The 17,187-nt window shown below is 46.1% G+C and overlaps 1 protein-coding gene across 1 annotated transcript in view; it reads left to right on the plus strand.

Moving 5' to 3' along the window:
• The window catches only part of LOC123772628 (multidrug resistance-associated protein 1), a 208,421-nt gene that overhangs the window by 72,721 nt on the left and 118,513 nt on the right, over nucleotides 1-17,187 (plus strand). Inside the window, exons 6-8 of the mRNA XM_069303618.1 lie at nucleotides 2,348-2,541; nucleotides 3,026-3,220; nucleotides 4,170-4,353. Of these exons, the coding sequence (XP_069159719.1) occupies nucleotides 2,348-2,541; nucleotides 3,026-3,220; nucleotides 4,170-4,353 (573 nt within the window). The remainder of the gene's footprint in view (nucleotides 1-2,347; nucleotides 2,542-3,025; nucleotides 3,221-4,169; nucleotides 4,354-17,187) is intronic.

Consider the following 17,187-nt stretch of genomic DNA (forward strand, 5'->3'; position numbering starts at 1 on the left):
AATTAATACTGATGTTCGAAGTTGGGCTCACAACTGCCTCCAGTGTCAGGAATGAAAGATACATCGACAGACAGACGTCTCTTCAGAACTTTCCTTTACCATCGGCCAGGTTTGAGGTGGTGCATGTGGATATTGTCGGTCCATTTCCATGGTCCAATGAGTGTTCATACCTATTCACGTGTGTTGATCGCTTCTTCAGATGGCCCGAGACAGTTCCTATTGTGGAGATGACAGCTGAGTCGGTAGTTCGGGCTTTTCTTCATGGGTGGGTCTCCCGTTTTGGAGCCCCTGCATCAACTGTTATGGACCAGGGTCGACAATTTGAATCACACTTGTGGAGGGAACTCATGCGGTTCCTTGACACACAACCAAACTACGGCCTACCATCCTCAGATTAACGGGATGGCCGTAGTCTGCGGGTATTGTCACAGACTGAGTTGAAGGCGGCTTTAAGGACACAACCAGACGCGACTTTATGGATTGACAACATTCCTTTGGTTCTCCTCGGCATCCGTTCGGCAACTAAAGAGGACAGTGTGTTCTCAGCGGCTGACATTGTGTATGGTACCAATCTTGACCTTCCTGGTGTTCTGATCAATCCAACACCATACAATGAGCTGAGAGACACATTGGCCTTCATGGAGTGGCTTCAGAGGGCGATCACAGATTCACCCTATCCCGCCCCTCCCCTCGTCACCCATCTACACGCCCTACCTACATACCCCCAGGACGTTCTCTCTGCTAGTCATGTGTTTCTGAGGGTTGACGCGGTGCGTCAGCCGCTACAGCAGCCATACGAGGGACCTTTCCGGGTGCTGTCGAGGATTCTGAAAACCATTACCATCGACCGTCGGGGTGCTGAAGTGGTGGTCTCGATCGATCGGGTGAAAGCAGCAGATTTCGACCCCATGCCAGCAGTGGCGGCCCCAGCGGCTGCTGTGGAGGAGGTCTGGTACCCACACCAACAAATTGAATCCCTACCAGCAGCGGACCCTCTTCCTGAAGATGCACATACTGATTTTTTCATCTACCAGTAACATCTCCAAATCCGAGCCACCCAGCGACCACTGATGACAGCATGGACGACAGCGACGGCGTTGTCAATGTGGAGGGTCGCACTACTCGCACTGGGCGTACCATGCACAACCCTGCCCGTTTCCTGGACCCTCTGGTACCTCATTGTCTGGGGGGGGGGGGGGGGGAGTACTGTAATGACTTCAGTACCCCCTAAAATACGGCGGAGTTCAGGGAAAATGGCAGAGGAGCAGGAGAGAGACAACCGATCAGCGGTAGAACAAAAAGTGGATGAACACAAGATCAGACAGTCTCTCACACCCTCCTTGGGTTTGTACAGTTATAGAATATGTCTGTGTGTGTGAATCAGAGACTTATGTTTACTTAACCCTTGTCTGGTGGATGTTAGGGCACTAAATGTCCTTTATTATATCGATTGTACGAAACGGTAACGTTTGACGCAAGATTCAATATTGTGAACACAACATCCACAGGTGCCAGGGATGGTACAATATTGTGTACTCAACATCCACAGGTGCCAGGGGTGGTACAATATTGTGTACTCAACATCCACAGGTGCCAGGGATGGTACAATATTGTGTACACAACATCCACAGGTGCCAGGGATGGTACAATATTGTGTACTCAACATCCACAGGTGCCAGGGATGGTACAATATTGTGTACACAACATCCACAGGTGCCAGGGATGGTACAATATTGTGTACTCAACATCCACAGGTGCCAGGGATGGTACAATATTGTGTACACAACATCCAGAGGTGCCAGGGATGGTACAATATTGTGAACACAACATCCAGAGGTGCCAGGGATGGTACAATATTTAGAGAATGCTCATCTTCATGTATTCGCCACAGAAGCATGTTATAAAGCTTATTTTTTGTGTTTCATGAGTAAGCCAGCTTACTTGAGCAAAAATATGATCCCGGGAGGGAGTCGGTCGGCCGAACGGACAGCACGCGGGACTTGTGATCCTGTGGTCCTGGGTTCGATCCCAGGCGCCGGCGAGAAACAATGGGCAGAGTTTCTTTCACCCATGCCCCTGTTACCTAGCAGTAAAATAGGTACCTGGGTGTTAGTCAGCTGTCACGGGCTGCTTCCTGGGGGTGGAGGCCTGGTCGAGGACCGGGCCGCGGGGACACTAAAGCCCCGAAATCATCTCAAGATAACCACCTTTCTTTAACAGACGTTATATATAATATTATCGGTGTGTGCACTAGGAATATTATGCGCAGGTTTATCGGTTTCGATTTTTATTCAGAACATACAGAATTATAGGTACAGATTCATGTTTTGTTTTGTGTATTCAACAGAATCCAAGTCCAGAAGAGAGTGCCTCCTTTTTCAGTCGCATCACGTTCTCGTGGTTGGATTCCTTAATCTGGCGAGGCTACAGGAAGCCTCTGGTGCAGGCGGACACCTGGGACCTCTCCTTCAAGAACACCTCTCGATACACCGTTCACAAGTGGGACAGTAACTGGAAGAAAACTTTAAAGAACGTTGACAAGTAAGTTATATGTGCTATGTATATGAAACTGCTTTTTAATAATAACAATGGCATAGTATGGGTATATTTTGCTAATTATATAGGCCAGATTGACGAAGCAGTTACGCAAGTACTTACGAACGTTTACATCTTCTCAATCTTTGACGGCTTTGGTTACATTTATTAAGCAGTTTACAAGCATGAAAACTTCCGAATTAACTGTCGTTATTGTTATAAACAGCCTTCTGGTGTTTAGGAGCTCATTAACTGTTTAAAAATTGTAAACAAAGCCGCCATAGATTGAAAAAAAGATGTACTGGTTCGTAAGTGCTTGCGTAACTGCTTCGTGAATCTGGCCCGTTTAAAGTTGAGTTTGCGGCACGGCCAAAAGCTGAATTCGTTTATATCCGACAGGGGTAAAGCGCTTGATCTTTCAGCTTGACCTTACAAAGACTTGAAGCCATGGTCTCAGACAAGTAACTAAACATCTTCCCGCCTTCTCCAGAAAGAAGCAGAAGTCAGAGTCGCGAGCAGCCGGACACCAGGTGGAGATGGCGGTGCGGGGCACCCAGCCCACCAAGAGGAAGCCAGTGTCGGTCCTGCCTACCATGGTCCGAACGTTCGGTTCAACCATGGTGTTCGGGGTCATACTCAAGACCATCTATGACATAATGCAGTTTGTCAGCCCTCAGATCCTGCGGTGGGTGTTGTGTTTGTCAGCCCCCAGATCCTGAGGTGGTTGGTGTGTTTGTTAGCCCTCAGATCCTGTGGTTGGTGGTGTGTTTGTCAGCCCTCAAATCCTGTGGTGGGTGGTGTGTTTGTCAGCCCTCAGATCCTGAGGTGGGTGATGTGTTTGTTAGCCCTCAGATCCTGTGGTTGGTGGTGTGTTTGTCAGCCCTCAGATCCTGTGGTGGGTGGTGTGTTTGTCAGCCCTCAGATCCTGAGGTGGGTGGTGTGTTTGTTAGCCCTCAGATCCTGTGGTTGGTGGTGTGTTTGTCAGCCCTCAGATCCTGTGGTTGGTGGTGTGTTTGTCAGCCCTCAGATCCTGTGGTGGGTGGTGTGTTTGTCAGCCCTCAGATCCTGAGGTGGGTGGTGTGTTTGTCAGCCCTCAGATCCTGAGGTGGTTGGTGTGTTTGTTAGCCCTCAGATCCTGTGGTTGGTGGTGTGTTTGTCAGCCCTCAGATCCTGAGGTGGGTGGTGTGTTTGTCAGCCCTCTGATCTTGAGGTGGGTGGTGTGTTTGTCAGCCCTCAGATCCTGTGGTGGGTGGTGCGTTTGTTAGCCCTCAGATCCTGTGGTTGGTGGTGTGTTTGTCAGCCCTCAGATCCTGTGGTGGGTGATGTGTTTGTCAGCCCTCAGATCCTGTGGTGGGTGGTGTGTTTGTCAGCCCTCAGATCCTGTGGTTGGTGGTGTGTTTGTCAGCCCTCAGATCCTGAGGTGGGTGGTGTGTTTGTCAGCCCTCAGATCCTGTGGTGGGTGATGTGTTTGTCAGCCCTCAGATCCTGAGGTGGGTGATGTGTTTGTCGTGAAGGTGGTATGATATTCCTTGCATGTGCACAACACACTCTGTTTGTGTTCAATACTTGTTACATTGATTGTGTTCAACACTTGTTACATTGCTTGTGTACAACACTTTGCGTGTATGTTATAGGTTGTTGATCAACTTCACTGAGAGTGGCGAGTTGGAGGAGCCAAAGTGGCGCGGGTACCTGTACGCCGCCGTCCTCTTCGTCTTCGCCCAGCTCCAGTCCTTCATCGTGGGTCAGTACTCCATGAAGATGTACCTGGCCGGCCTCAGGATGAGAACTGCTGTCATATCGACTATCTACCGCAAGGTTAGCAAAGATTATTAATGGTTTTGGTGAGTATCTATTACTCTGTTCAAACGTCTATGGTGAAAAACGGAATAATAAATGTTCCTTGTTATTGGGGGAAGGAAATTGTGCCAATCGCTTAGTTAAAGAACTTTCGTTCGTGATCAACACCTTCTGTAGGCGTGATAGACAGCGTCCTGTCTGTCAGATGAACTCCCATTGTAGTAGTCTGCTTCACCCGCTGGTCCTCATGTTGGTGTTGTGTTCTTCAGCTCAGAGAGACTTTAGGAACACAAGTGTTCAACACGCATCATGTTCTCTGCTGTTATCATAGTCAGTCATCCTGAACACTGCCTTCTTCCAAGAAAGTTTGACTGTACTTTTGGCGCCGTCGTCTTGGATCGACGCCCCGCAGATATAGGTCCAATATGAGTGTCAATCATGGTGGCTTTGGTGGTGTGAGATTTCTCAGTCTATGGCCAGATGTTCTAATGAGCAGGCTTGAACTGACCCCAAGGGTATTGTTACAGACTGCGGGTATTGTTACAGACTGAGGGTATTGTTACAGACTGAGGGTATTGTCACAGACTGAGGGTATTGTCACAGACTGAGGGTATTGTTACAGACTGAAGGTATTGTCACAGACTGAGGGTATTGTTACAGACTGAGGGTATTGTTACAGACTGAGGGTATTGTCACAGACTGAGGGTATTGTTACAGACTGAGGGTATCGTCACAGACTGAGGGTATTGTTACAGACTGAGGGTATCGTCACAGACTGAGGGTATTGTTACAGACTGAGGGTATTGTTACAGACTGAGGGTATTGTTACAGACTGAGGGTATTGTTACAGACTGAGGGTATCGTCACAGACTGAGGGTATTGTTACAGACTGAGGGTATTGTTACAGACTGAGGGTATTGTTACAGACTGAGGGTATTGTTACAGATTGAGGGTATTGTTACAGACTGAGGGTATTGTTACAAACTGAGGGTATTGTTACAGACTGAGGGAATCGTCACAGACTGAGGGTATTGTTACAGACTGAGGGTATTGTTACAGACTGAGGGTATCGTCACAGACTGAGGGTATCGTCACAGACTGAGGGTATTGTTACAGACTGAGGGTATTGTTACAGACTGAGGGTATTGTTACAAACTGAGGGTATTGTTACAGACTGAGGGTATCGTCACAGACTGAGGGTATTGTTACAGACTGAGGGTATTGTTACAGACTGAGGGTATTGTTACAAACTGAGGGTATTGTTACAGACTGAGGGAATCGTCACAGACTGAGGGTATTGTTACAGACTGAGGGTATCGTCACAGACTGAGGGTATTGTTACAGACTGAGGGTATCGTCACAGACTGAGGGTATTGTTACAGACTGAGGGTATTGTTACAGACTGAGGGTATCGTCACAGACTGAGGGTATTGTTACAGACTGAGGGTATTGTTACAGACTGAGGGTATTGTTACAGACTGAGGGTATTGTTACAGACTGAGGGTATCGTCACAGACTGAGGGTATTGTTACAGACTGAGGGTATTGTTACAGACTGAGGGTATTGTTACAGACTGAGGGTATTGTTACAGACTGAGGGTATCGTCACAGACTGAGGGTATCGTCACAGACTGAGGGTATTGTTACAGACTGAGGGTATTGTTACAGACTTAGGATATTGTTACAGACTGAGGGTATTGTTACAGACTGAGGGTATTGTTACAGACTGAGGGTATTGTCACAGACTGAGGGTATTGTCACAGACTGAGGGTATTGTTACAGACTGAGGGTATTGTCACAGACTGAGGGTATTGTTACAGACTGAGGGTATTGTTACAGACTGAGGGTATTGTCACAGACTGAGGGTATTGTTACAGACTGAGGGTATCGTCACAGACTGAGGGTATTGTTACAGACTGAGGGTATTGTTACAGACTGAGGGTATTGTTACAGACTGAGGGTATCGTCACAGACTGAGGGTATTGTTACAGACTGAGGGTATCGTCACAGACTGAGGGTATTGTTACAGACTGAGGGTATTGTTACAGACTGAGGGTATTGTTACAGACTGAGGGTATTGTTACAGACTGAGGGTATTGTTACAGACTGAGGGTATTGTCACAGACTGAGGGTATTGTTACAGACTGAGGGTATTGTTACAGACTGAGGGTATTGTTACAAACTGAGGGTATTGTCACAGACTGAGGGTATTGTTACAGACTGAGGGAATCGTCACTCCCTGGCCTCATGACCACACTCACCTCCCTGGCCTCATGACCACACTCACCTCCCTGGCCTCATGTCCACACTCCCCTCCCTGGCCTCATGTCCACACTCCCCTCCCTGGCCTCGTGTCCACACCCTCCTCCCTGGCCTCATGTCCACACCCTCATCCTGGCCTCATGTCCACACTCCCCTCCCTGGCCTCGTGTCCACACCCTCCTCCCTGGCATCATGTCCTCACCCTCACCCTGGCCTCATGTCCACACTCCCCTCCCTGGCCTCGTGTCCACACCCTCCTCCCTGGCCTCATGTCCACACCCTCATCCTGGCCTCATGTCCACACTCACCTCCCTGGCCTCATGTCCACACCCTTTTCCCTGGCCTCGTGTCCACACTCACCTCCCTGGCCTCATGACCACACTCACCTCCCTGGCCTCATGTCCACACCCTTTTCCCTGGCCTCATGTCCACACTCACCTCCCTGGCCTCATGTCCACACCCTCCTCCCTGGCCTCATGTCCACACTCACCTCCCTGGCCTCATGTCCACACCCACCTCCCTGGCCTCATGTCCACACTCCCCTCCCTGGCCTCATGTCCACACTAACCTCCCTGGCCTCATGTCCACACTCACCTCCCTGGCCTCATGTCCACACCGTCACCCTGGCCTCATGTCCACACCCTCATCCCTGGCCTCAAGTCCACACTCACCTCCCTGGCCTCATGTCCACACTCACCTCCCTGGCCTCATGTCCACACTCACCTCCCTGGCCTCATGTCCACACTCACCTCCCTGGCCTCATGTCCACACTCACCTCCCTGGCCTCATGTCCACACCCTCACCCTGGCCTCATGTCCACACCCTCACCCTGGCCTCATGTCCACACTCACCTCCCTGGCCTCATGTCCACACTCACCTCCCTGACCTCATGTCCACACCCTCACCCTGGCCTCATGTCCACACCCTCATCCTGGCCTCATGTCCACACCCTCACCCTGGCCTCATGTCCACACTCACCTCCCTGGCCTCATGTCCACACCCACCTCCCTGGCCTCATGTCCACACCCTCACCCTGGCCTCATGTCCACACTCACCTCCCTGGCCTCATGTCCACACTCCCCTCCCTGGCCTCATGTCCACAGTCACCTCCCTGGCCTCATGTCCACACTCACCTCCCTGGCCTCATGTCCACACTCACCTCCCTGGCCTCATGTCCACAGTCACCTCCCTGGCCTCATGCCGACACTCACCTCCCTGGCCTCATGTCCACACTCCCCTCCCTGGCCTCGTGTCCTCACCCTCACCCTGGCCTCATGTCCACACTCACCTCCCTGACCTCATGTCCACACTCACCTCCCTGGCCTCGTGTCCTCACCCTCACCCTGGCCTCATGTCCACACTCACCTCCCTGGCCTCATGTCCTCACCCTCACCCTGGCCTCATGTCCACACTCCCCTCCCTGGCCTCGTGTCCTCACCCTCACCCTGGCCTCATGTCCACACTCACCTCCCTGACCTCATGTCCACACTCCCCTCCCTGGCCTCGTGTCCTCACCCTCACCCTGGCCTCATGTCCACACTCACCTCCCTGACCTCATGTCCACACTCACCTCCCTGGCCTCGTGTCCTCACCCTCACCCTGGCCTCATGTCCACACTCACCTCCCTGGCCTCATGTCCTCACCCTCACCCTGGCCTCATGTCCACACTCCCCTCCCTGGCCTCGTGTCCTCACCCTCACCCTGGCCTCATGTCCACACTCACCTCCCTGGCCTCATGTCCACACTCACCTCCCTGGCCTCATGTCCACACTCACCTCCCTGGCCTCATGTCCACACTCACCTCCCTGGCCTCGTGTCCTCACCCTCACCCTGGCCTCATATCCACACTCACCTCCCTGGCCTCATGTCCACACTCACCTCCCTGGCCTCATGTCCACACTCACCTCCCTGGCCTCATGTCCTCACCCTCACCCTGGCCTCATGTCCTCACCCTCACCCTGGCCTCATGTCCACACTCACCTCCCTGGCCTCATGTCCACACTCACCTCCCTGGCCTCGTGTCCACACCCTCCTCCCTGGCCTCATGTCCTCACCCTCACCCTGGCCTCGTGTCCACACCCACCTCCCTGGCCTTATGTCCACACCCTCACCCTGGCCTCATGTCCACACCCTCACCCTGGCCTCATGTCCACACTCACCTCCCTGGCCTCATGTCCACACCCTCACCCTGGCCTCATGTCCACACTCACCTCCCTGGCCTCATGTCCACACCCTCACCCTGGCCTCATGTCCACACCCTCACCCTGGCCTCATGTCCACACTCACCTCCCTGGCCTCATGTCCACACCCTCACCCTGGCCTCATGTCCACACACTCACCCTGGCCTCATGTCCACACTCACCTCCCTGGCCTCATGTCCACACCCTCACCCTGGCCTCATGTCCACACCCTCACCCTGGCCTCATGTCCACACACTCACCCTGGCCTCATGTCCACACTCACCTCCCTGGCCTCATGTCCACACCCTCACCCTGGCCTCATGTCCACACCCTCACCCTGGCCTCATGTCCACACCCTCACCCTGGCCTCATGTCCACACTCACTTCCCTGGCCTCATATCGGCAAGGACTCACCCATCCAGCCAACCCCAAGTTCCTGTGATGCTGGGCTGGGGGTCGTGAGCTCGTTGGAGGCTACGCGGCCGGTCACTGGCTGTGACTGGCAATATATTGTTCACTAATTTATTACACTAGTTTATTGAACTTGATAGTCTAGCTCTCTAGACGATCTAGGTTCAAAGGATCAAATAATTTGGGAGATTCGAACCGGTTCGGTGCTATCGTAGTTCAAAGGACCAAATAATGTTATGGAACCGACCTGTGAGACTTATATTTACGTTAATTTATATATTTCGATAGCAACTTGTATGATGTTTAGTGGACTGTATTTCTGTAATATTCTTACAAGTTGACTGCTTGCACATTAGTGGGGGGGTTTATATTAAATTTATATATATGCAGCCAATCAAACTTCAGTATTAAACTACATATATTTATTTATTTATAATGGGAATTATTTCCCATCCTCGTCCTATCTAATGAAAATTGGGAGGTCTTATCTTATTATAAATAAATGTTTATTTAGGCAAGGTACATACATACAAGAGATTTTACAAAGTTTGTTGGATTAGTAGATAGAGCTAGTACATACAATGCCTAAAGCCACTATTACGCAAAGCGTTTCGAGTATTGTATGTTAGGCCTGGTCCACCTGGTGTAAACTGGTGCACCAAGTAATGTACTGCTTCCTCTTCTATTGTTCCTGTCAAAGAACACTTGCTGTAATAACAGGAATCCTATATATATATATATATATATATATATATATATATATATATATATATATATATATATATATATATATATATATATATATATATATATATATATATATATATATATATATATATATATGTCGTACCTAATAGCCAGAACGCACTTCTCAGCCTACTATGCAAGGCCCGATTTGCCTAATAAGCCAAGTTTTCATGAATTAATTGTTTTTCGTCTACCTAACCTACCTAACCTAACCTAACCTAACGTTTTCGGCTACCTAACCTAACCTAACCTATAAAGATAGGTTAGGTTAGGTTAGGTAGGGTTGGTTAGGTTCGGTCATATATCTATGTTAATTTTAACTCCAATAAAAAAAAATTTCCCTCATACATAATGAAATGGGTAGCTTTATCATTTCATAAGAAAAAAATTTGAGAAAATATATTAATTCAGGAAAACTCGGCTTATTAGGCAAATCGGGCCTTGAATAGTAGGCTGAGAAGTGCGTTCTGGCTACTAGGTACGACATATATATATATATATATATATATATATATATATATATATATATATATATATATATATATATATATATATATATATATATATATGACAGCTATATTAGAGGAAATATTGGTATATTATTTATAAGACTAGCTTTACCCGGCCATGCGTTGCTGAGCCACAGCAACCTGTTCCTTGTCTCCCAGTCCTCCCCGCCATCCCCCACCCCCGTCCCCTCGTCCTCCCCACCATTTCCTCCCTCCCCCATCCCCGCGTCTTCCCCACCATCCCCCACCCCCGTCCCCTCGTCCTCCCCACCATTCCCCACTCCCTTGTCCAATGCATTCCCAAATGATCTTATGTTTCCATCAGAAAATTGGGAAAATTAAATGATCTGATGTTCCCATCACTGAAATATAAGAAAACACTTAAAAAACGAAATGAAAAAATGAAGAAATAAACAAATAAACTATACTCATGAAATGAACGGTATGGTAAACAACAAAGCTCAATTCCATCGCAGTGTCACAAAATAATTAAATAAAAATAAAAATAATTCGAAATCTATGAAAATTCAATTTATCAGTGAAAGTGGAAACATTGAAATGGAATCATAACATATTTAGTATAGCGTGAGTTGTTCTTACATGCAACAGATGGCGCTGTTTTTCTAAAATGCATGTTTTTACTGTCACAGGTGTGTGACATTTATACTTATACTCACGAAATGAATGGTATGGTAAACAACACAGCTAAATTCCATCACAATATCACACAAAATAATTAAATCAAAATGAAAATAAATCGTAATATATGAAAATTTAATTTGTCAATGAAATCGGAAAGATTGAAATGGAATCGTAACATATTTTTTATAGTGTGTATGGCTCTTACGTGCAACAGATGGTGCTGTTTCTTAAAATAGAAGAATGTTTTTTACCTTTTACAAGTTTGGCATCTATACTTATACTTACAAAATGAACAGTATGGTAAACAACACAGACCAATCACAACACAATGTCACACAAAATAATTAAATCAAAATTAGAATAAATCAAAATCTATGAAAATTCAATTTATTTCTGCAATCGGAAACATTGAAGAGGAAATCATGACATATTTAGTATAGCGTGTGTGTGTGTGTGTTGCTATTACGTTCAACAGATGGCGCTGTTTTTTCTTTAAATTATGTTTTTACCTGTCACAGGTGTGGCATCTATATAGTTGGCATATAAAAACACGCGCATATTCAAATTAAACGTTGTGTCAGAATTTCAAAACAATCAGTGAAGAACTTTGGGAGATAACAGCGTGTGTTGCTCTTATGTCCAACAGATGGCGCTGTTCATAAAAAAAAAGCATGTTTTCTCCCATCACAGGTGAGGCATGTATATAGTAAGTATATAAAAACATGCGCCTATTCATATGCAACATTGTGTCAAAATTTCAAAGCAATTGGTAAAGAGGTTTCGAAGATTTCTCTCGCATGAAAAACACATTAAAAACACAGTTTAAAAAAAAAAAAATGTTTTTTTTCAGTCACAGACGTGACATCAATATAATATGTATATAAAAACCTGCTCTGATGCGAATGGAACATTGTGTGAAAATTTCAAAACAATCGGTGAAGAACTTTCGGAGATTAGCGATTTCGAACAAACGAACATTTCCAATTTTATTTATATAGATAAGGACCAAGGAATAATTACCTGGGTTTAGTCGCTTCGTGCGTGCTAACCGGTTCGCCCTATATATCTACCATAACTAGCCAGATATCACTAAATAAGAAACGAATTTCGGTAATACACTTCCCTTATAGTAGACGTAGTTGCGTGTCGATAACAGATGCACTTTACTCCTGTGACACAGCTGTCCAAGGGAGAATTATAGGAGCTGAACTCGCTCCAGCGACCTGTTGTCTAGCAACAATGGCTGACTCTTCTCTACTACTGACGCCCTGGCTCTCTTGCTCAGATGTCAGTAAATAGTAGAAAGGTCACATTTACTCTATTTTGGTACTGATAATTATATTAATTCATATGAGATGTTTTTATGATGTTAAAAGTCCAAAAGACTGCTGTATTGAAGAATAATTCCCAACAGTATAGCTGGTGAATTAATAGTGCTATGTGGAAATGATATCTCGTCTTCTATTGACGGAAAATTCCACTGTGCCACATCTTCTATGAGTGAATTTATATATACAACAGCAGCAATATTATCTGCATATTGTATTTAATATTAGTAAATGGTGTCGGGTTTTCCGACAGTATGTGATGTATGTTGTATGTGATGTATGTTATGTTGTATGTGATCTATGTTATGTTATATGTGATGTACGTTATGTTGTAATGTTATGGATGAATTAGTCAACAACAATTTTCCCATAATTTATAAGAAAAAATAAATTTGTCGACGATTTGAGAGCAAAAAGGACACATTAGCTGACGTTAAGGGGCCATGTTGACCGAAAATCCGATGAAAAATGGAATATTTACGAAAAATTAGGAAAAATACTACAACGTTCTGGCAACACTGTGGTCCAAACCGTTTAATGATATCTTGAAAATTAACGTAATTAGAGTCAAATTTCCCGCTGCAACCTTAAAGGCTTATGAGCAGCTCACTAGTCCACCTGTACTGGTGGTCTGAGAGTTAGAACAATACAGTATAACACTGTGAGGTCTGATCACAGACCTCACATAACTCCTTATAACATGGGGAGTTATGAGCTTACTGGTTGACAGGTTGTGTAGGCTTATATTGTCGGATATAATGAATGGTTAAGCCTAAAGTGTTCTCTTCTTATAATTGTCTGACAGCAGTGATTTGTCTGACAGCAGTGAGCCGTCCGTTTGTGTTCTCTTCTTATAATCATGTGAACAAATATGACACTACCAACAATTAAGAATAATATATGAGGATATTTATCAATGAATAAGGTGCAAAGGATTATTACACACTTGTTAGCTAGCAATGGTTGTATGATTTTTTGCGAAAAATGGTATAAAATTGTAGGTTAGGTTAGAAATGTAATGTTAAGTAGGATCGGTTAATTTTAGTTAAATTTGACATTGTGGATATATTTAGGAGAAATTATCATGGATAGCGTAAACTTGGTTAATTTATTTAAATTCAGCTTTGGTTCATTACGATTAGGGTAAATTACTATAGTATAGGATAAATTCCCTTTGATTTTTTTACTTAAATTGGAATAAATTATACTAAATTTGGATGGGATAGGTTAAATTTTGTAAACATTAATGAAATTTTACTTTGGTTGTGTTAGAATAAGTAAGTTTGGGTTAGACTGGGTACTGTTAGGCTAAGCTAACTTAGTTTATTATTATAAATAGTTAAACTTCTAACAGGTCGGAAGGAATAGTTGGATTTTTTGGCATACAGAAATGGAGAATAATATTGTGTTGTAGGGTATTGCCGAGCATGCTTCAAATGTATAGTGTGTATAGTGAAATATTGTGATGATGGGTGGGAGTTGGAAGGTCTTAGATGGAAATGAACTAGCTTGTTCAGGAGTTAGTGTAAATTTCCATGTTTGAATCTGAGATATAGTTAAGGTCTGTAATGGATAGAGAAACTATGAAATAATGCAAATATAGGTGATTTTAAGGTGACAATATCAGAGTGTACATGTTTGTGTGTAAAAGTATGTGTGTGTGTTTCGACTTGTACTAGTGTCTTTCCAATTTGTGAAACTGAAATTTTTAAACAATTGTGCTTTCTGTGAAAGTGTGTTGAATTTGAGCAAATATGTACGCATTTTGTGACATCGTGTTTTACATGTTTGCCAGTTTGAGTAAGTGTATATATGTGTTTTTTGTGAAAATGGGACCTTTGTACAAGTGCCAGAGCTCAACCCCAGCAAGGGCGAGGATTTTTGGATAGGTAGCAGAATTAATCACACCACACTAGGGAACAGGGAAAGGGGGTAACAAGAGGGCCGAGAAGCAGGCAGAGGTCCTTGTTTGATATTTAATAACAGCATCACTATCTCGATGAGGCCCTCGGGGGTCTATTTTTCATGTTCTTCGGTTTCTTGTTTTGGCTTCGTGACTGTACTTTTTGGCTTCATGGGTGTCCACAGGCGACAGATTTCTGAAAGCGGTTTTTCGACCTGTGGTTGTGTCCCAAATACCAGGTGCATCGTGACCCCTCAAACATGGGCATACGTACCGATGAGACGTCGAGACTGCATCTTTGGAGCCATACTCATCTACGCCAGAAAGGTCCTCTTCGTCCACATGCTCGTCTGAAGATGCGTAGTCCTTTTCATCCTGTGTCGCCAGTATTCCTGCTTTCTTTGTGGTGTGTACCGCTGTCAGCGTCGTCTGGATGTCTGCAGTTGTTCTAGTCCATGGAGCATCCGTTTGAGGGTCCGCAGTTGTCGTCGTCCGTGGAGCGTCTGTTTGAGTGTCCGCAGTTGCGTCGTCCGTGGAGTGTCCGTTTGAGTGTCTGCAGTTGTCGTCGTCTGTGGAGCATCCGTTTGAGTGTCCGCAGTTGCGTCGTCCGTGGAGCGTCCGTCTGGGTGTCCGTAGTTGTCGTCCTCTGTGGAGCGTCCATCTGGATGTCCACAGTTGTCTTCATCCGTGGAGCGTCCCTCTGAGTGTCCGCAGTTGTCGCTGTCAGCCTTGGGACTTCTGTCTGGGTGGCTGCAATTCTATGTTGATTCACTGGTGCAACGTACAGGCGCAATACCATTTGCTTTTAGAAGCCCGTTCATTGTTCTGAGGAATAAATTGTGATCTTGTTGCGCAACTCTGTCCACATAGGTAATGTTGACCTGGATGTGGATGTTCTGGATGGATGTCGGCGTCTCTGGTTTTGGCGAGTCCTGCTGCTGAGGCATGTTTGGGCGTCTAGTCCATACGCTCGTAGTCTACATCTGGCTCATAGAAGGGAGGCTCGGGAACTGGTCAGGTCTAAGGTCGCGGCGACTTGCCTGGGTGGTCGGCGGCATGGTGGTCTTCATTTTAATCTTCATCATTTTTTCCTTCCTTTTTGTGCAGAGATAGGAGGTGGCGGAGTGCTGGTATCCACAGTTCGCACATTTCTCGATGGTGGCGGTACAGTCCCTTGTAGTTGTGAGTGCCAGAGCATGAGCTGCACTTAGCCGTTTGTTCTGGGCACATGTTGGAGAAGTGTTCATAGCTGAAGCACTTGTAGCACTGTCTCACGTTGTAGACCTTCTCCATGGCGATCTGGTTTGGGAAGGAGGTGATTCTAAAGCACCTGAACCCGTTCTTCACTGCTTCCTGGGCCTGTTCTGCTGTTTCGAAGGTCATCTTCATCGTGGGTCGAGTGGCGTCGTTAGTCTTGATGAGTAGAGCTGTCGTCGCTCTCAGAGTAAGGTTTTCTTCGTTCACTTGCCGCACTATGGTGTCCAGTACCTCATCCGCTAACCAGCAGTGCAGCCTGTTCACAAATATCGTTATCCCAGCAGTGATTTGTCTGGGAGGAATTGGTGAGAGGTTCGCCTCCCGTAGTGGGACCCGGCGATCCGGATTTTCTGTAGGTCCGCTTTTGTTGCCCCGATTGTTGCTGTGGCCTCGTTGCCATGCATATGGACCTCATCTGGTCCCACTGATATTGCCTTGTCAATAGCTGCTGCAATTTCACACTCAGAGCGCTTGTAGACTCCGAGGAGTCGCACTTTCACTTTGTATGTCATGTTCTCTAGCAATGGTTCGGACTGTCAGGAGAACCTGAAGTGTAGAATAGTTTGCTGGCATCTGTGTGGGAACACAGCTACCAGCAAACCACTCTACACTCCAGCTGTTTTAGATTTAGCTACTCTGAACGAAATGTTCATGTAGCACGGGCTATAGTGAGCCCGTAATTGAGTTCAGCTATTCGCGATAACCTTGTTACTGTGATATTTCGGTCAACGACTTAAATAAAGGTGGGGTTTCCTCCTTTTCTCCAATTTCTTTTTCACTTGCAAGGAGAAATTTATACATTTAGAAGTGTGGGTTCACCTCACTCTACGATTCACCTAACCCTTATAATCGTAGGCAGCGGTGAAGGGCAATGTGAGGTGATTGTTGTCTGACTCCGGCTTCTGGCTGTCCGCCAGGTCTGAGATCTTCTCTCTGGATCAATGGAGTACCATCGGACAGATATATGCTCGAAGTCTAATTCATCTGGATGTTGATTACTGGTGTCAGTTCCCGAATGAGCACAGCCTCAAGCGTATGAAGCCTCCTACGATCGTTGGTGCGTATGATTACTGTCGTACCTTTCACTATGCCTTGACTGTTTAGGATGGTGGTGTTGTGTGACGAATGACGATGTTTAATACCTCCCTTATGCAAATGAAGTGAAAGACGTCTACCCAGTGTATTCGTGGTATGTCCAATGTTGCATATATATCGGAGCGCACAGTCTCCAAAGCTGCATATGTATTGATACACTACACGTCTTGTATGGGTCCTACTGTGTACACCTCAGTTTGTCAGAATAGGCAGAGATGTTATTTCCCATAATGAGGGAAGATGTACGAGGATTGTTAGAACGAATCCTTCCGTTTTCACTGCAAGGTTTACAATTCCTTACAATTATGTCTCGTATCACCTTCTCATCCTTCTTGTATGCTCGAGTAAATGTATTTGTATAATACACTACAATGTATTCTCTTGGGGGCCGATTTTCTACCCCTAGGGCCTGATTATCCTCAGTCAGATGGCGGCCTAGCTTCTTACTAACAATTTCGTCGAATTCCACTGACTCTTTAGGCCTTCCCGTGCGGTGCCACTTTGGCATGTGAGTGTGTT

The sequence above is a fragment of the Procambarus clarkii genome, chromosome 50, assembly GCF_040958095.1.
Source record: "Procambarus clarkii isolate CNS0578487 chromosome 50, FALCON_Pclarkii_2.0, whole genome shotgun sequence".
Classification (NCBI taxonomy): domain Eukaryota; kingdom Metazoa; phylum Arthropoda; class Malacostraca; order Decapoda; family Cambaridae; genus Procambarus; species Procambarus clarkii.